The sequence below is a fragment of the Aricia agestis genome, chromosome 16 (genome assembly GCF_905147365.1).
Source record: "Aricia agestis chromosome 16, ilAriAges1.1, whole genome shotgun sequence".
In the NCBI taxonomy this organism is placed as follows: Eukaryota; Metazoa; Arthropoda; class Insecta; order Lepidoptera; family Lycaenidae; genus Aricia; species Aricia agestis.
The window spans coordinates 1,412,031-1,433,038 of NC_056421.1; the positions used below are offsets into that span (position 1 = coordinate 1,412,031).

Genomic DNA, 21,008 nt, shown 5'->3' on the forward strand with positions numbered 1-21,008 from the left:
TTTATAATATTAGTATGGATTTTATGATAATTGATAACTATTATTAAGTTGCTTTTATTATACCGAAACTAGGGGTCCCAGATCCCACAGAGGTCAGACATAAATAATTATTCTCACGTGGATTTTACCTTAGGTTTTCAGTAGGCCTCATGTACTTAGAGAATTACGTTTAATAAGACTAATTTTTGTTACCTTTCTCACCTGGTACCTGCCCAAGTGTCACATGTAGAGCTCCACAAACACGCAGGTATTCTAAGTACTTACATGATACACTACTGAGAACCTAAGGTTTCATCCACGTGAAAATAAGTTATGTCTGATCGCTCTAGGATCTTACTCTGTCGGATAGCAGGATCGGAATTCATATAATATTAAGGGCCTGTTTCACCACTTCCTGATAAAGTGCCGGATAGGCTATCCACAACTCTTTTGACAGATTCTCCATACTCTATCTGTCAAGTTAAGTGGTGGATAGCCTATCCAGCACTTATCAGAAAGTGGTGAAACAGGCCCTATCTATACTTATAAAATTACATGTCCTGACTGACTGACTGACTGATTCATCATCGCTGAGCAAAAACTGTAAAAGTTACAGCCACGAAATTTGGTGAGTAGGGTTGTTTTATTAAGTAGACACCCACTAAGGAAGGAAATTTGAAAATTTTACCCCGAAGGGGGTGAAATAAGGGTTGAAAGTTTTAATGAAAGTCCGTCATTTCTTGAGTTAGAAACATGAAAGTTTATTGACGTTTGCGTTTGACGTTTGCTTAAATAGGGTCCGTTTTTACCCTTTGTATAAGGAACAACAAAAACAAAAAGGAGAAAACTATCCATCTCTGTTATTATACTATGTTAACGCGGATGAAGTCGCGGGCAACAGCTAGTATATTATATTTAGGGCCAGCGACTCGTTTATCACGTGGACTGGAATGCTGGAATCTCATTACTGTAATGGCATCAAGAAGCCATTGAGTCACCGGCCGTCACGTGGACCTTACGTCACGTTGTTTGACGGTATTGATTTTTGAAGTACCTACAAAATATTGACTCTAAGAGTGGGTTTTTTTTTTTTTTTTTTTTTTTATTATAAAATTGGGGCCGTCTATAGACTGTTCGTCCATATCCTTTTTTTGTTATTTTATTATTTAGATTTTTCGCACCAAGGATAATTGAAATAATATTATGAATTTTAATTAATTGTGGTCCATCACGCCATGGACATTTTTTTTTTTTTTTTTTTTTTTTTTTATATATATATATGTGTATATGTATATTTAATAGAATAGAGTATAATATGTTATACATATAATAAATAAATATATACATTTATTGTTTTATAAATTGCATAATAATAATATTAATGTTTTGAACGGTGAGGTCCCAGTCGGTGTGGCGGCCAGTAGATCCGACATTTTCCGATTTCCTTAGATTTTTTGCTGCTCCACCCTTTGCCTTTAGATGTTGTGACATTGGCTTGGTGGAGAGGGGTCACTCAAGCTGGGTGGAGTTTCTAGGTTGTTAAAAAGACATCGTTCTGTGTCGAATCTACCCGCCATGTGGCTTAGGACTTTATCGTTCCTGTCTTTTATAGCCATTTTTATATTATAATCTCTTATGTGTTCGGTTGACACCTCCGTGGCTCTTTTTATGAAGCTTGCCACAGCGTCTCCATCAGTGTCAGTGTAATAGACACAGGTGTTAGTGTGCCGGGATATGGCTACAACTGCATGAGGAACGCTGTCATGGATTGCCAGCTTTCGGGACTTGGTCTGTATGATGATCACCGAGGGACTCGTTAATCCCTGAGCTTCATGGATTGTGAGGACGCGAGAGTCCGTTCCCGATCCATAGCCTGTATTAGTGAGGGCTGCTTTCTCCTCTTGTGTGTGGACAAGATACAGGGTATTTAGATTGGTTTTAGGTATTCTCGCTCCTGAATACTTCATTAGCTTTAGGGACCGCACTATTTCCTTCGATGAATAGATGTTATTATAGACCATGCTTAAGGCGTATGCCACATCCATAGGGCTCCTGTGTGTGCAAGACAACTCCTGGGTGATGCTGGTTACCAGGTTTGGACGAGTGTAATTAAGTTTAAAGAGGTTTTCACGCTCTATAAACGGGAGTTGGTTAATATCTCCAATGAGGATAACATCGTTGGCGCCTGTTAACTGATTCGCCATGACGATTGAGCCGAAATGGTTCATGAGGGCCTCGTCAACTATCAACCTTTTGTAGGTTTCTTTTGTTCCATTTACCAGCAAAGAGGCCATGGTACGAACTTTATCTTTAACTTTGTTGCCAGTTCGTAGCGATAGCCTTTGCTTTAGATCCTCGGCTGCTTCGATTGTCGAAGCAGCCGAGGATCTAAAGCACAACAGGCGTTGTTTTTAGGGGTGTCCGGCTCTTCTCGGGGAAACGTATCTCGATACGTTATCATTGTGCTCTAAGAGTGGGTTGCACAACAGGCGTTGTTTTAGCTTTACAGAGGTTAATTTTAGCAATAACCATAACAATAACCACAGAACAGAAGTTAGCGAGGTTAAGAGTAATTATAAGAAATGAATAACCCGTATAAATTGACAGGAAAAAATAATTTGTTATGGCAACACTGTCAAACTTAACCTTAATTTAACCAAGCAAAATTGAGCGGCTATGGTTATCGTCACAGATTTCAGAAGGTTATCGTCCATTATTGACTTTAATCAGAGATTTTTTTTATGAAATAAGGGGGCACCTGATGGAAAGCAACTTCCGTCGCCCATGGACACTCGCAGCATCAGAAGAGCTGCAAGTGCGTTGCCGACCTTTTAAGAGGGAATAGGGTAATAAGGGAGGGTTGGGAAGGGAATAGTCGAGGTTAGGGGATTGGGCCTCCGGTAAACTCACTCACTCGGCGAAACACAGCGCAAGCGCTGTTTCACGCCGGTTTTCTGTGAGAACGTGGTATTTATCCGGTCGAGCCGGCCCATTCGTGCCGAAGCATGGCTCTCCCACGTATTAAATTTATTTGATATTATTGTATAGGTACTTGAAGTTAAAGCAAGTTGGTGGATATTTTGAGTCCCGAGAAAGGACATGGTGAGAGTGAGACACTTTAGCCAAATCCTCCTTGGTCTAATCTCCGCGTCTACGCGTAACTGCTACCAGTAGTAAGTATGACGGGGACGCTACTTTTGATTTTCGTATATAAAGAAACATGATCTATTTGTGTAGGATTAACAGAAGATGTTATTTGTTTGTGCGAAATCTGCGAGCACTGAAAGTAATAAAAGTAGTACTTACTATAGGAGATACTGCCTGACCACGTGGTAATTGGTAGAGTAGAATTACTAAATAAAGCTCGACAAGGCTTTAAATGAACGTGGCGAAAAAAGGAACTAACGCAGTCATCATACAAAAAAGCTATTTTTGACAGTTCGCCTTTACCAGCAGCGCCCCCGCTCACGTTTATTTAAAGCCTTGTCGGACTTTATATGGAGGGTAGATGGAGGAGAACTATCTTATTTGGGGGATATTTGAAAAAGTGTCCAGCTGTACGCAGTAAATAACAGTTGAAAAATCCTCCAAGAGTGGCGCTAGCTGCAGCAAAGGGTATGGAATGAATATAGCCGTTGGTGACAAAATATAAATATATATTAAGTATTTAAATATTATTTAAACAATATATTTTGAAAAATATAACCTAAAATAGCTGAAATAAAAGCTGCTAAATGATTTAAAATTTACCCTGTTGCTACTGTAGCGCCACCTTAATTTAACGCATTTCAGCGGACACACATACAGAGATAGTTCTCCTCCATCTACACTCCATAATATAGGACTTTAGTTACTAGGCTACGGGGCTCGTAGAGGCGTAGACCCGCGTAGCTCTACCGAATGTTAATGAAAAAACGTTAAGTTTCTATTATATATCAATAAGAAGACAATAATTATGGTGTGTATAACAAGTGGAATTAAGTTTAATAAATAAGTGATGTTATCAAGAAATATTAATCCCACCAAAAACATGAAATGTAAAAGGAGCCAAGCAAAATATTGCATAGCTATGCAATACTTCTGTCGTAAAAAGTTTTCAGATCACATGTTTAATAAATAAGTAATGTTATCAAGAAATATTAATAACGTTCAGTAAAAACTAAAAATCAATGAGGAGGGGTAGTTTTACAGTGTCAACAGCGTCAACGGACAGCGGCCATTAGCGAAATGGACCGGGAACTGAATGTAGGTCACTTTATCACTACACTTCCAACGAGTCTGCAGCACTAGGAAGTACATAAAATATTACCTAGTGTACAACTTTCATAAATAAATAGTCTATACTCTATGCTAGTGAAACTTAGGTTGGGTTGCAGTTCACACCAATTAACTTTAACTGTAACTTTAACTATAACTTTAACTACAATGCAAAATGTCAAATCTTTGGTTAAAGTTAAAAATGGACGCCATCAAGACGCCATATTTAACCATAACCATAGAGCTCGACAAGGTTTAAAATGCACGTGGCGAAAAAAGGAACTAACGCTGCCATCATACAAAAACGCCATTTTTGACAGTTCTCCTTTACCAACAGCACCCCCGCCTACGTTGTTGGACCAGCTGTCAATTTCTCCGGTCAAAGTTAAGGTTAAAGTTAAAGCTAAATTTATGCTTAACTGTAACCATAACTTTAATCTTAACTTTAACTTTCACTTTTTTCAAAGCTGAAAACATGAATCATAATACAAACTTTTATTTACGTATTTCGGTTTGGTAATTTTGATACAAGTTAGTATATTTGCAATGTCAAGGAGAATCCGAGGGCTGAATTTTTGACAAAGTGAAAAAAAATAATTATTCATAACTATGAAAATAATTAATAATAAGGACTTAGCGGAAACATGGCGGAAAGACTCAAAAGTCAAAACAGATTCTTTTATTGATATTGCATATTATTGTCTTTGAAAGTTGTTATTTTGACTCATATAACAGCCTGTTAAATATTTAACGGACCTCCACAGCAGGAATTAAATTTAACACCGTGTTAGGTGATTTAACATGACATTAGGGCATGGTGGAACGCTCGATAGCTCTAACAGGCCATTAACTGATTTAACAAGCCATTATTTATTTAACATTGCTTGATGAAACTGGGTCTGTTGCGTGGAAATTCGTTTGCCCTTTGATAAGAAAAATGGCCACTTTTTTTTCAAAACTCTTTATAGACCAAAATCCAGGGGCAGCCCATAAAGTTAATATACCTAGCGGAATAGAGCAACAATCTAGAGCTGTCAAACGAAACCGAAATTGATTTACGTCTGTGTGTAAAGATTTGTTTATTTACTTACACTTACAAGCATCTTTCTAAGAGATTAAATTGTCAACGTGCCGATAAGTGCCGACTGAACGTCAAAAAGATGAAAAAAAAATTGGTTCTGCTGTCATGACAGCAGAACCTACTGACTGCGTGGTAAAAACTGCGTGGTAAAAAGAGACGTGTGATACATGTATCACACGTCTCTTTTTACCACGCAGTGTCACTGATAGTGACATCTCGCTTACTCAGGCCTTTGTTTCTCTATTCCGCTAGGTATACTTACCTATTAACTTTATGGGGCAGCCAAACATTCGTCATTTTATAAAAGCTGGAAGGTTTCTTCACATGTCCCCAAGTCCCAACAGACGTAAGAGCGACCATCAACTTTGGGAATACTCTAAATAAGTAATAACTAATACCAAACGGCTAACCTAAATCCCAATCTAGATACTCGACTTGTTTGACATGAATTATTGTCTAAAACGTTTTTAACCTTTTTGTAAGTTTATTTTTCTTTGTTTTTGAAATGTGACATAATCCAAAATGATGACTTTTATAGAGAAAATTTTGTGTATTATTGTGAATTGTGTGTAATGAGAATGGAGTAAAATAAAGAGTAAATATTCAGTCTAATAGCATTTAAATGAGTAATTTAGAAGAGTATTAAGGAGCTGAGCTAACGTTTCGCGACAATTATATTCAAAATAATTCAAATTGCTTACTTGTAAATGCAATAGATCCCTATTCTGGATCATGAACGGCTTATTAGATCTAGTTAACTACGAAGTTGGAGCGTAATTGAATGAGTTAAGTTCTGGTGTTGCTAACTAGTACTTACAAGTTACAACTAGCTTGTAAGTTGTAACTCACAAGTCACACGTCCATATGTGTTTGTGTTTGTACTACTGTGTTTCTAATAATAAATAAATAATTAAAAAAATATATATTATCTTATATCTTTAAACGAGCAATTCTTGTATATATATATATATATATATATCGGATCGTCGAGCAGTATTAGAAACTGATTCAATAACTGTGGAATAACATTGCATTCATCCTCCATGATTGTGGGCGTACATTAGATGCTGAAATAAAGCTGTGATTAACCAGGTATCGTCAGATTTGGAGCCGATGGGTTTGGGCGCATCCACCGTACTTCCCGACATTCTTAAATCTGGGCATTTTCCAGATGACGGTTGTCACCTATCAAAATGTCCATCGTCAGATAGACGGCGTCACTCAAAACCCCATCCGATACTGGCCGCTCCAACAGATAACATACATTATGAAACTTATCTCAAAATAAGTTGCCAATAGACAAATTAATCGCGCACGCCTTTACGGCCGTCCTGCATATCACACGTCCTCGTGTGTCCTATCTCTAAGTCAGAAACCAACAAAATGAACACTTTATGCTCCTTTACAGTTTACTATACGCTCGGCCAAACTGACCATACTGGATTCTTATAACATTACCATAGATTCAACAGCATCTTGTCTGTCATGATAAAACTTTGCAAAATAAACAAACTGTGATAATAAACAAACTGTGACATTACCCATTGTCAACGCGTACCAAAAAAGTCTTGTGCCACTCAAGCTGCATTTGCTACATAGGCTAAAGTTGCCACATAGGCTATTCTACACAGGCTCCATTTGCCACACAGGCTATGCTACACAAACCAACATTGCCTCACAGGTCAACATTGCCACACAGGCCAACGTTACCACACAGGCCAACATTGCCACATAGGCCACCATTGCCACGCAGGGCACCTTTGCCACAAATGTGAACCTTGCCACTCGGGCCACCTTTGCCTCATGAATCATGATAGGCCACTTTACTACACAAGCCATCTTTGCCACAAATGCCACCTTTGCCACACAGGCATTTATTAACTTTGATGAAAACAAAATACAAATCTCTAGTCTCGACATGATAAACTTTTTCTGTTTGACGCCGTTACGGTGCGTCCTGACTTGTCCTGACGTAAAATGCGTAAAACTATACCAGAGTTACATCATCATATTCAATCTAATAATGTTAAGTATGTCAAAACTCATGCAATCGGAGCCTCAAACATAGAAAAGCTCAATTTTAATTAACTGCGTCACTATTCACATTGTGATAAAGCGTGAAAGAATCTATAATAACACAAAAACGCAATCTTTGTCATATCGCATGCCTGATGGCACTAAAATTTCTAATCCTTTGGGGATCAGCTTCAATTCAGGTTTAACTTTACCAGAGTAAGACTTTAAGAGTTTACAGGAAATACAATAATCGTTTGTAAGCTTCCTAATCCTGACGTGATTATTATTTGAAACATTTACCAATAGACACAGTAGGTTTGTTCGAGTCTCTTTTTCTACTTAAGATTATCATGATATTTTCATCTCTCAAATCTCTTTCGACCACAATAATACCATTATTTAAAATGCATTGGTTACTATAAACAAACGTAAAATAGTAAATTGCATTATTCTGTATTACAACTGTAGTCATCAATTGCTAATTACAATTCAGTATTCATACTAAACTATTACCAAACATAACCCCATAACCCATACTCGTCAAAATAACTTTACGATTTGAAGGTATTGTATCATTCCAATATCGAAATAAAACTTTCATTGATTTATTGGTTTCTGCCCAGAAATGTACTGGCTACACTTTCCTCGGCCAAAGAGCACATCATTAATTGAAACTAAATCAGAATGAAAACATCTCACCAACTTAGATGCAGAAAAGTCCACAGTAGCTCATAAAACAGTACAAATATCAAACCGACGTTCAATCTGATCACCCTTAGAGTCCTGTTTTGGCCACTCTGTTAAGACGTGATCCTTTCGTTACACCAATAGCAAACGTGAAGTGACTTTCTCACAATTCCATCATCTTTAGCACACTGTATTGTACGATTTTGGTACCTGAAAACTCAGTATGAATTTTAGTAACGCTATCAAAACTATTCCTATCTGAACATTCGATTAACACGTATGTAACCCATTTTGCCAAATTTATATCATCGCCTCGTTTGATCCATTCGTGATCATTACATCCTTTAAATACTCGTTACTCAGATAGTATTTCCAAAAGCCCTTTTATGATAAGTTAAAGCCATGAATAATTCTTTCTGCAACTGAACTCTAATGTCAATTTCAATCGTAAATCGGATTAGGGAGTAAATAAATTTTAGTTGCATTCATGGATCAACTGCAATTAAATCTGTTCCACAGATAACGATCGCCATTATCTCATAAGTACACGAAATAAACGCGTAGCATAATAACATGAAAAGATGCACTTTCCGACGTCAGCATTTCCTCTAAATAAGATTATTTAGAGGAAATGCTGACGTCGGAAAGTGCATCTTTTCATGGTATTATGCTGAGATTGCAACTATGCAATGCAACTATGCACAGATGTGCATAGTTGCAGCATGAATCTCAACATAATTAAAGAGTGCTTAAAAATCCTGCAATTGGTCTCATACTACCAAAGCTATTTCGCGTTAACCATGAGGCTACTACACGCATCCATATTATAGCGAGCCCGCGATCTACTCTTCGAAAGATCCGGGTTAAATTTAGGAAATATCAAAATATCTTATAAATCGATATCTTATTAATCTCGCATAGATTTTCAGTTTCAGTAACATTCAGTTTCACAGAGCAACTCTATCATTTGCCTTTAATGCATTCCGAAATTCATGCTTTCAAAGATCGTTTTAATTATCTCCAATATTAAGAAAAATTTGACCTGAAAAATTTACCATCCGTTCCGGGTAAACCCACTTCTGATATCGGATCGTCGAGCGGTATTAGAAACTGATTCAATAACTGTGGAATAACATTGCATTCATCCTCCATGATTGTGGGCGTACATTAGGTGCTGAAATAAAGCTGTGATTAACCAGGTATCGTCAGATTTGGAGCCGATGGGTTTGGGCGCATCCACCGTACTTCCCGACATTCTTAAATCTGGGCATTTTCCAGATGACGGTTGTCACCTATCAAAATGTCCATCGTCAGATAGACGGCGTCACTCAAAACCCCATCCGGTACTGGCCGCTCCAACAGATAACATACATTATGAAACTTATCTCAAAATAAGTTGCCAATAGACAAATTAATCGCGCACGCCGTTATATATATAATTGGAATCTCGGAATCGGCTCCAACGATTTTCATGAAATTTAGTATATAGGGGGTTTCGGGGGCGATGAATCGATCAAACAGCAAAACGGAGCGGCTCTCTCTTATAATTAGACACAAATTATTATTTATCGTCAAACGACCCATTTTTTATTTTTTTAATGAAATAAGGGGGCAAACGGGTCGCCTAATGGAAAGCAACTACCGTCGCCCGTGGACACTCGCAACATCAGAAGAGCTGCAGGTGCGTTGCCGGCCTTTTAAGAGGATACACCAGGGGCTAGAGAAATGCAAAAAAGTACGTGTAATATCTATAGCTGCTGTCTCCCTTACCTCAAGCCTATACCGCAGAACGCGATAGAGACAACTGCAGAAAATCAACGATTCGTTGTCCCCTGATTCCGTCTCCAAAACTTAACCGATTTAAGTACTTTTTTCATTAAAGATTAAAGAAAGGCTTGAGCTGTGTTTCTACGTTTTTTTGTTGTATAATCTAGCCAAATCTGTTTTCTGGATGTTTGAACACAGCGGAAAATCTTGCCATTTTTTTGGAAAAAGGGCGGTGTGGACTCCTCTTAAGAGGGAATACGCTCTTTTCTTGAAAGTTTGCAGGTCGTATAGGTCCGAAAATACTGCTGGTGACAGTTTGTTCCAAAGTTTTACAGTGCGCGGCAGAAAGTTACGCGAGAAACGCACGGTGCAAGACTGCCACTCATCAAGGTGATGAGGATGGTATATTTTTCGCGTAGGACGATGGCGAAAAGTTGCAGTGGTATGATTCCGAACAATTCCTCAGAGCACTCCCCGTGATCAACCGATAGAGGATGCAGAGTGAAGCTACATCTCGGCGTAATTCCAAGGGGTTCAAGCTGTTTGGAAGAGTAAGACAATAAAATATATATGCGATAGATGTATAATATTTCATGAGATTATTTACATTACAGATGTACATTACTAACATTACAGGTTGCAGATACATTTTCTAGTGAGTATTCTTATTCAGTGACTGCATCAAAACGGTTAAATAGCAATATCGGAATGTAGGTCCTGCGACAAGTACTTAAGTTAATAATTATTACAGTTTTTACTTTTCATGGAAATATTTGTAGTCTTTTTAGTGGAAAAATTTAAAAAACCTATATATAACCAACTCAAATACTTTGTTAGGTGGTTACTCTAAAATATAACTTAGGTGGATGTTAAAATGTAGCCCTAAACCTAACAAGGAAATAGACGCTTTCCTCATACATAATGAATTGGGGAAAACACTCGATATCTTCTTGACCTGACAGATTAGATGAGATGAGTGACCTCGCGCCTCATGGAGATCTTGAGCTCCAAGGTCCACCCGGTATACATTTGTGACTTGTTATTAGATCAATGTGGAAGAACTTCGTCACAAATCTATACATATTATAAAACAAAGTCGCTTTTTTCCCTCAGTTTGTTCCCTTTAAACTTTAAAACTACGCAAGTCTCAACGGATTTTGATGATTCTTTCAGTGTTAGATAGCCAATTTATCGAGAAATGCTTTAAGCTATATTTTATCTCGTTAAGACTAATAGGAGCGAAGAAATAGAGGAAAATGTGGAAAATTATTTGAAAGGGCTAACTTGAACGCGCTAATCTCAGGAACTACTGGTCCGATTTGAAAAATTATTTCAGTGTTAGATAGCCCATTTATTGAGGAAGGCTATATGCTATATTTTATCACGCTAAGACTAATAGAAGAATGTGGCAAAATCGGGGGAAATTATTTAAAAGGGCTTATCTTGCGAACTACTGGAGCAATTTTTATGTCATTTGGCACAGATAAGACGTAGACCACGTGAAGGATCATAGGCTATCGATTTTAATCATTTTTACCATAGACTTAATATATACCGTCGTAAGGTTTATGATTTTTTCAGTGGCTATATATGTTATAACTTATACCCGTGCGACGCCGGGGCGGGTCTATACAATAAAGCAGAATCGCGAAAATCCAATTTCAACGTTATTTTTTTACATCAAATAGACTTTCTTACTGGATTTATTTTCATAAAGCACGGAACATGGATGCACTGCCAACAGAGAGCATTAGTAACACACTAGGCCGAAAATACACGGCCGAAGTTCGGCGTGATTACACCTGCAAATTGCAATGTATTTTAAATTGCTGATGAGTGATGACACACCATGCGGAAATTACGTCGCGTTATAGTGTATGCTTAGCGTAGCGTAGCATTGTAGGCGTAATCATGCCCGAACTTCGGCCGCGTATTTTCGGCCTAGCGTGCTTGCTCTATGTCGGTTGCCGACGCTATGTTTTATCCTTGTCTATAAGGCCACTTTTTAGCGGATCGGACTTGTACTTTATCTAAAGAGCTAGTGCAGTATGGTTCTTTTTGTAAGCTTTAAGGAGTAGAAAGACTCGACTTTGGGGAAACGTATGGTTACCGCGGGACTTTTTTTTGTCCTTTAACTAAAAAAGGCATGTTTTACTTAATCAAAGAGTATTTTTTCCTAGAAATATTCTCTAAAATATAAAACTAATTTTGTTTTCTTTGTTCACAGATGGAATGGCGTACTGAAAGTTAGAACTGTCAAGGTGAAGTAGATCTTACACCATGACGAAAAAGTTCGAATTCAACTGGCAGATCCCCACCCCGGAGCCCCTGTTACAGGTAATTGCGTTAAATGAGATACTCCTGATGAAAATGAATGATTATAAAGTTTTTTTTTTTTTTATGAAATAAGGGGGCAAACGAGCAAACGCGTCACCTGATGAAAAGCAACTTCCGTCGCCCATGGACACTCGCAGTATCAGAAGAGCTGCAGGTGCGTTGCCGGCCTTTTAAGAGGGAATAGGGTAATAGGGGAGGGTAGGGATGAGTAGGGATGGGAAGGAAAGGGAATAGGGGAGGGTAGGGAAGGGAATAGGGTAGGGGATTGGGCCTCCGGTAAACTCACTCACTCGGCGAAACACATCGTAAGCGCTGTTTCACGCCGGTTTTCTGTGAGAACGTGGTATTTCTCCGGTCGAGCCGGCCCATTCGTGCCGAAGCATGGCTCTCCCACTAGATAAATAAACAAAGATAAATTATATTTAAGGTAAAGTTTATTTAAAAACTGTATAATGTAATAATTTGATACACAAGAAAGAGTCTGACGTCAAGCAAAGCTAGCAAACGGGTCACCTGATGGAAATCAACTTCCGTCGCCCATGGACACTCACAGCATCAGAAGAGCTGCAGGTGCGTTGCCGGCCTTTTAAAAGGAAAAGGCTAATAGGGGAGGGTAGGGGATTGGGCCTCCGGCAAACTCACTCACTCGTGAGCCCGTGGTATTTCTCCACTCGAGCCGGCCCATTCGTGCTGAAGCATGGCTCTCCCACGTTAAAATATCCATCGTGACTCATGGCTCGACATGAAGATTGAAGAGATATGATTATCAAGCAAATAGATGATGTACCTCAAAGAATTCTAAAGAAGTTTTTGGATGTACCTATGCAAAATTTTCTTTCTTTCAAAATTTGCAAACAACAGGATGATGTTTGCAAATTGCAAAGTATGTAACATGGTTACTACAATATCTTACATACTTTGCAATCTGCATGCTAAATATTCAATAGAAGCTTTTATTCAAATTCTTCAGCTCAACGCTTATAAAATATTTCCCGGCTATGTATTACCTAATATACCAGCGTATAAGCATTGCCGGCATAGCTTACATTGTATAATTTTTCAAATTGCATATTCCGGAGTACGGATATAAATAAGTTATTAATAGCGAAGAGCATACAATATCAAGTATCGACTGACCCATATTTTACCACAAAGTCTAGGTGCAGAGTTCTCCTATATACAGTGTGTAACAAAAATAAGTGATAATACTTTAGGGTGTGTACGTGTTCCTTGTACAAAGTTCACTGTGAAAGTAGCAGTGCTGAAAGACGAAATTTTTTTTAACTTTTGTATGGACAAGGGTCTGAGCGTCACGAGTTTCTCCATACAAAAGTGAAAAAATTTTTTGGTCTTTCAGCGCTGCTACTTTCACAGTGAACTCTCTACAAGGAACACGTACACACCCTAAAGTATTATCACTTATTTTTGTTACACTCTGTATAAATTATTGTATGTAACTAATTATGTACCTCATAATATTATACTCGTAAAAATCTAGAAGAGGTAGACAGAAAAGAATCTGTTAAATTGTTACGCGACACCTCTCAAGAAATTTTACAGAATCTGCTATTCTAAATGCACCCTAATTAAACAATCCAGACATGTTTTTGCTGAACCCATTTTGATGTTGCAGGGCGCGACGTTCGACCGATGGACGGAGGAGAAGGACAACACGGAGCTGGAGATGAACTGCCTGTTCAAGGTCGACGAGTACGGCTTCTTCATCTATTGGAAGAGCGAGGGGAAGGTACGTGGAACATCATACTTTTACCCGATTGCACCAAGAGGGTTATGTTTTCGGAACGAAGTTCCTTATCGTGCGTTGCAAAAGGGGTAGACAGAAAAAGTTGTAACGACATGACACAAAAGTGTCGTTGAGTGACCGATGAGTCATGCCACTCCACTCCCACACACGGTCAGTTCTAACTGATCCAATCGGTAGCGTCATGCCGATTGGACGATAGGAAGGATGGTGTATGGCCAGCATAAGGAATGTTTATTAAAGGAGTGAGCACACTGAGACGGGCCATGCCGGGGCTCAGCGTGCCGGGGCTCATCGCAAAAATCCGCCTCCATACAATTTGTATGGAAGCGGATGCGCGTATCGCACACTGTGTCGGGGCGCAGCGGATTTCCGCTTCCATACAAATTGTATGGAGGCGGATTTTTGCGATGAGCCCCGGCACGCTGAGCCCCGGCACGGCCCGTCTCAGTGTGCTTACACCTCTAAACCTCTCCGTCCAGCAGATATCACATAATTTTAGCAGCAAAAGTCGCCTCAAAATTCAAAGAAATTAGGTACTTACATTAGTCATTAGATTATCTCTCTACAAGTCAGAGAAAAAACTTGTTACTTATCCAGAACCTTTTAAAGGCAACTCTTCCCTTTGAAGCTTGAGTTAATTAGCTTATCTTATCAAATAAGTCACTGAAGGGAAATATTTCACTGAAATGTTGAATGAAGACGAGCATTTTATTTAAATGAAGATATTTTCTTTCCTTTCTTTAAGGATTCTGTACCCGGGTAAACTTTGTCTGCCTGTCTGTCTATCTGTAACTATCATTAGGCTGTATTTCTTCCTAGCCAAGATAGCTGGACAGTTAACATTTTCACTTTTGATACATATAGTGGTACAATAATGTACATATTATGATAAAGAAGCTTTTATGGAGCAATGCTATTTTGGCCAATTTTAATCGGTATTAAAATTGGCCGCATCGCGTCGCCACAGAAGATCATTCTGATATTACTTCGTAGTTCACACCTCTATGTATTAACATAGAGGTGTGAAAAAACGAAGTAATAAGTGTGTCTGAATGCTGAAGCTATTTTGGTGAAATAGGTAGAGTTCCGCGGGACAGTAACATAGAAATTGTGCACATTTCCGGGATATGCTATCCTAATTTCAGCGCAACAAACTTGTACACAAATGGCAATACGTCTACCTATTATTCTGTATTAACCTGTAACTGTATACATAATATTAAGTGTACCTGTAAGAGCAAGACCAGTAAATCTAAAACCAATTGCTCATAAACAATCTGAAACAAAATGGCCGACTGGATCGGTCAGAAACAGATCGGTGCTATTTCTATTTTACGGCGTTTCTGGCGATTTCGATTGTTTGATGGGTTCAATGGATGAAGAGCTTTAGCAGACGTCTCAATTGGAACATGAGAGGATGAAGCAGGTAAGTAACAATTTGAAAACTGACGTTTTTTGCATAAATAGAGGCTTCAGGACCGGGAAAATGATTTTAAATTAAAATTAGGTTTCTATGTATAGCCAGATATATTATGTGCCAGATGATGAAAGGTAAGTTACAAGATTTGTTCAAATTATAAGAGCAAAAATTAATAATTGCTCTTATGTTGTGAAATGTTAGTTACCCGGTTCATTTTACAAAAATAAAATATAACGACTCTGTGGTCCAGTGGTTAAGAGCGTGGCTCTTGACTCGGAGGTCGTGGGTTCGGTTATCGCATTGGAAACATGTTATTTCCAAGTTTGGTTAGGACAATGCAGATTGATCACTTGATTGTCTGATAAGTAAGATGATCCATGCGTCGGATGGGCATAAAGTCGGTCCTGACGTGTCGGTCTTCCGTCCCACTGGGTTATGAGAGTAAAGGAATAGAGAGTGCTCTTGTGTACTGCGCACACACTTGGATACTATAAAATTACTCCTGCGTAACTGGCCTGGTTTCAATGAAATCGGCCACCGTCACCGAAACCGGTGTGGGAGTTATTTATTACCCGGTTCATCCACTCGTGTCTTAAATTGAGAATGAATCACTACACAAGTACAAGCCATGTTTTACAAGCCAATTGACTGTTTCACTGCCGTATTTAGAGAGATTTAATAGTTACTCGAGTTATTTAATGAAGACATTGACATAAAGAACTTTTCTCAGCTAAAGTCTTTATTAAAAGATTAAAGAATACTTAAGCAGTGGTGTTAATAAGTGTAAACTGTTAATCTTATATGGGTGGTATGGGTTAACACAGACGTGGTCCATTCTTTAGCATTATATATTTAAGACATGACATTTAGGAACGCTGAACTTTTTCTTGTATGAACTTCTTTTAAATCCTTGCCAAGCGAAGGCTAGGGTAACGCTTTAAGGCCCAGTAGTCCCTAAAATTAGCAGGTCGATGTCTGTCGATGAATATCGACGTAAAGGACATTAAAACAACATTCATATCAGCGCGCCTTGTACAGTGGCGGTTACGCGCTCGCCGCGTGCCTTGAATAATAGGAAATAGGAGAAAAAACCTTTTGTTTTTAGTATTACACAAATCAAATATATCAAATCGTTTAGGTTAGGTTACGACAAATGTACTAAATTTTTTGTTTTTTCTAGAAAGTGTGTAATTTAGCCGTAAAATGATTTAATTATGAAAAACAGCGTTATAAGTTATAACAGTCTACTTTGAGATTTTTTTCTATCAAGCAGAATTTATCAAATTGTGTACTGATATACCTTAGCGTAAGTATAGAAATTTTTTTCAATTTTAAAACGGTACTTTTTTATACTTAAATAATGACAATTCCTTTACAAAAAACATTGTTTAAAAAACCCATTTTACGTAGTTGAGACCACCACAGCGCCAGTAATCAAATAGTAGATTATGTACTTTATACCTCTGGACTATAGAGGTCATAGGCATAGGACTTCTTCCAGGACGTTTCCAAAGTCTAGGTAAGAACCAGCAGCTTTAACTACTGTTATATATGCAAAGTTTTTTAGTTTGTAATTTGTATCCTGTAATTTCAACCGCATATCCTTTGAAACATTTAATATACTTAAGGGGGTGACTAACCCTAAAGTGTCGATTTTATAATTCATTTTTATACTTGAAAATAAGCAAAGAAATATGTTTCATTTTCTAAAATTAGATACTACATTATATTTCTGAGAATTCGATCTGAGCAAAAACACGATATCTAAAAATTTTCTCGATAGAAAAAAATCACAAAGATGCATCTAATTTTCACGAATTTTTCATTTATTGCCATAACCGTGCATTGAACTAAGTTAATATTTTAACACATTGTATAAAATTCTATCATTGAGAATCGACCTAGCGGATTTTTAAAATGTTGTATATTTATCGAGTTATTGAGAAAAAACTAATTTGGCGATGAATCCGCGTCGTTCTTTTTCACCTGGCATATTAAAGACGTGCGTGAGTGTGAAGAGAGAAGGACGATGTTTGATATTATTTTAACATTTCGCTAGATTTTAGCTTTTACTCAAATATTTAATTTGATGTAATTTAGCGCATGATCCTTTTTGTGTGGTCTGGTGGATGTACGTGGGTGGTCCTCGCTTCAGCAACTCCTGAGCAATCTATTATGTAGGTACTTGAAAGGCGTCCATAAATTACGTCAGGTACCAGAGGAGCTTCGGGGTTAATATCTCTGTGGTCTTTTAAATGTAAATTTTTAAAGGCTAGTTTATGGTTAACGTCTAGAGTTCTAGACTGTATAATATATTATGATAGTTTGTATTTGATAGCTAAGACTATGTGTTAAGTTTTGGGTGGCCAAAAAATGTGATCTAATAAAAACCGGCCAAGTGCGAGTTGGACTCGCCCATGAAGGGTTCCGCAGCAACAATAAGGTTTATTTTTTATGAAATTAAAAGGTTTTTGATTTATTTTTATGCTTCAGTTGATTTAATGAAAGTTAATTTAAAGTTTACCATTTATGACGTATAAAAAAAAACTACCAGCTAGATCTCGTTCAAACCAATTTTCGTTAGTAGTTTTTATAGTAATGTATATCATATATTTTTTTTAGATTTATCATGCCCCTACTTTAGAAGTTAGAGGGGGGGGGGGGGACACATTTTACCACTTTGGAAGAGTCTCTCTCGCAAACTATTCAGGTTAGAAAAAAATTATATCAGTAACTTCAATATGATTTTTGAAGACCTATCCATAGATATCCCACACGCATAGCTCAGATGAAAAAAAATTTTTTTTTGTTTCAGTTGTACATATGGGGACCCCTAAAATTTTTAATATTTTTTCCATTTTTGTATCAAAATCTTAATGCGGTTCATAGACTACATTTTACCCAACTTACCAAGTTTCAATAGTATAGCTCTTATAGTTTCGGAGAAAAGTGGCTGTGACATACGGACGGACAGACAGACATGACGAATCTATAAGGGTTCCGTTTTTTGCCATTTGGCTACGGAACCCTAAAAAACTTGAACTGATGAATCGCAACAGAATACCTATTGACATTTTGATTTTCGGGAAAGAACATTATTATTGTGATAGTTTTTATTTCAACAAAATGTAATTTCAAATCTAGAATTCATTAAGTTTGCTAGCAAGCAATATTAGGAATTCCAACAGCTATCTGGACTACAATAGTTTTACATCGCGAAATTCCATACATTCTAGATACCCTGCATGACCTAGAAGCCTAGGGAATATCCGAGCTCTGACCTAGATGCCCATTCCGAATGTACTCGAATGTATTTTTCAGTACCCCTGGGCTGGGGCGTTTTAGAGTATGAGATATCACCACAGATATCACTCAAATATTCGTTGCTTGTACAAGCAAATATCGGAAATTGGAGTGGTCCAGATAAATCTTGCTTTGATTTTTTTTACTAACCCACCGTGGGAGCCAGTAGTTGAGTCTTTCGTCCCATAAATTTTCATCCCATTGAGACGAAAGGCTAGAAGCTAATTTTTATTTATTTTTTACGTTTTTTTGGTTGGAATTTGGTTTATAGATTGGGGATACTTTGAGTCCTGGAAAAGGACATACATGATACTTTTTATCTCGGAAAAATTAATGGTTCCCGCGCGATAAACGAATATTGGCACAACGGAGTTTCGTGCGTCACTTACAGGGCATAACAAAACTAATTAGTGATAACTGATAATAATTTAGGGTGTGTACACACTACACTGTACGTGTTGTTCACTGGAAAAATAGCAGCGCTGACAGACCATGTTTTCACTTTTGTATGGGCAAGCGCCTCAGTGTCATGAATTTCCACATACAAGTAAAAAAATCGGCCAAGTGCGAGTCGGACTCAGTACACGAAGGGTTCCGTACCGATACAGAGCAAAAATAGGCTAACATTGTGTTTTTTGTATGGGAGCCCCTCTTAATTTTATTATTTTATTTTAATATTATTATTAAATATTAAAGTACACATTTAACACAAGAACGTGTGAAAAATTCAAGTCCCTACCTCTTGCCATTATTCTTATAGAGCTTTAAAGGCCGAAAAAATCACGTTGGTTGTATGGGAGCCCCCCTTAAATATTAATTTTACTTTGTTTTCAGTATTTGTTGTTATAGCGGCAACAGATATACACAATCTGTGAAAATTTCAGAAGTCTAGCTATAGCGGTTCTTGAGATACAGCCAGGAGACAGACAGACGGACAGACAACGAAGTCTTAGTAATACCCTACCCTACCCTTTTTTACCCTTTGGGTACGGAACCCTAAAAATGGTCTTTCAGCGCTGCTACTTTCACATTGAACTCTCTACAAGGAACACATACACAAACTAAAAAGAAAAAAGTCTGTCGTCTGCGATCTCCCCTAGTTTTTGTTACACCTTATCAAATTATCGAGAACGGAGAACATTAAAAATCCGTATAAACGGACAGCGAAAAAGCTGTAGTAGGTCGTGTTAAAAGCTCTTGTTAGCGACTCACCGGCCCTTTGTTTTAAACTTTTAATTAATCCCTTTCATTATCAGAACTAATTACCTGTTCTGCGGTTCTGTAATTGTACGGTAACAGGGTTTTATGAATTAATTAAATAAAAATATTTTGAAATAATGAGTAAGGGGCCAGGCCACAACACTGCGTTGCGGCGTCGCATCGTAAAAATCATAAACCTATAATGGTAAAAATCTACGACGCCGCAGAACGCATCGTGGTAATTTCCGATGCGACAGTGACTATTTCCAATTAAATTTTGCGCTCCGACATCGCATCGCATTTCTGTGCGATGTTGTTTTTGCGATGCGATGCCGCAACGCAATGTTGTGGTCTGGCCCTTAGGATTTTCCTTCAATAAATTGAGATAATTGCCAGAATTTAAAGCTATTGTTTTTCTACTTTTCTCTACAAAACTACGCAGTTATTATTACAGACTTTATTGAAATTCACCAGTCCGTTATCACTTATCTATAAATTGTAATAGAATCTTTCCAATCAGCCGTAGGGTCTATCGTTATTCGTGTGACGTGCCAAACAGATGTCATATGTCACGAAATAGCTTCCAAGTTCTTCTTCTTTTAAAAATGGCCTCCCTTGAGAGCTTCCAAGTTCCACATGTCTCGATATAGCTGTCATATTATGTCTGTCTGAACTCTGACACGACATTTGACACGACAGACCCTGCCGTCCCTCGGGTGGCATAATGATATATCGAAAACCCTAATTGAATTGAAATTGCTGGATAGCCGTTTAGATGTGGTTAAAGTAACAAACAATATTATGCACTCACAAGATTTTGCCTTTATAATAATCACTAGATCAGTGGTTCTTAACCGGTGGTTCGCCTGAGGCATTCCAAGTGGTCCGCGAAGCCAACCTTATAGTATGGGACGTGACCTACGAATAATAAATTTATTGGACGTGAGTACGTGACGTAATAAGTCGAGTCGTAACAGCTTTTAGATTTTTGCCAAATAAAAAATAAATGAGTGCTAATTATAAATTTGTGCTTGTTTTCTTTATGAAACAATTCTCTATTTAAGTAAACCAACTGGGTGGTCCCCGGCAATATAGACTTTTGGTGAAATGGTCCCTCATGAGTCATGACTAAAAGGTTTAGAACCACTGCACTCAGCACTAGATGATGCCCGCAACTCCGTTGCGCCAAAGCCCAA

The 21,008-nt window shown here is 37.9% G+C and overlaps 1 protein-coding gene across 4 annotated transcripts in view; it reads left to right on the forward strand.

Annotated features, from left to right (window-relative positions):
* Window positions 1–21,008, forward strand: part of LOC121734924 (1-phosphatidylinositol 4,5-bisphosphate phosphodiesterase) — a 70,927-nt gene that overhangs the window by 15,947 nt on the left and 33,972 nt on the right. For all 4 annotated transcript variants that reach the window (XM_042125566.1, XM_042125567.1, XM_042125568.1 and 1 more), the window contains exons 2-3: window positions 12,015–12,124; window positions 13,758–13,871. In XM_042125566.1, coding sequence (XP_041981500.1) covers window positions 12,068–12,124; window positions 13,758–13,871 — 171 coding nt within the window. In that variant the 5' untranslated portion in view covers window positions 12,015–12,067. The remainder of the gene's footprint in view (window positions 1–12,014; window positions 12,125–13,757; window positions 13,872–21,008) is intronic.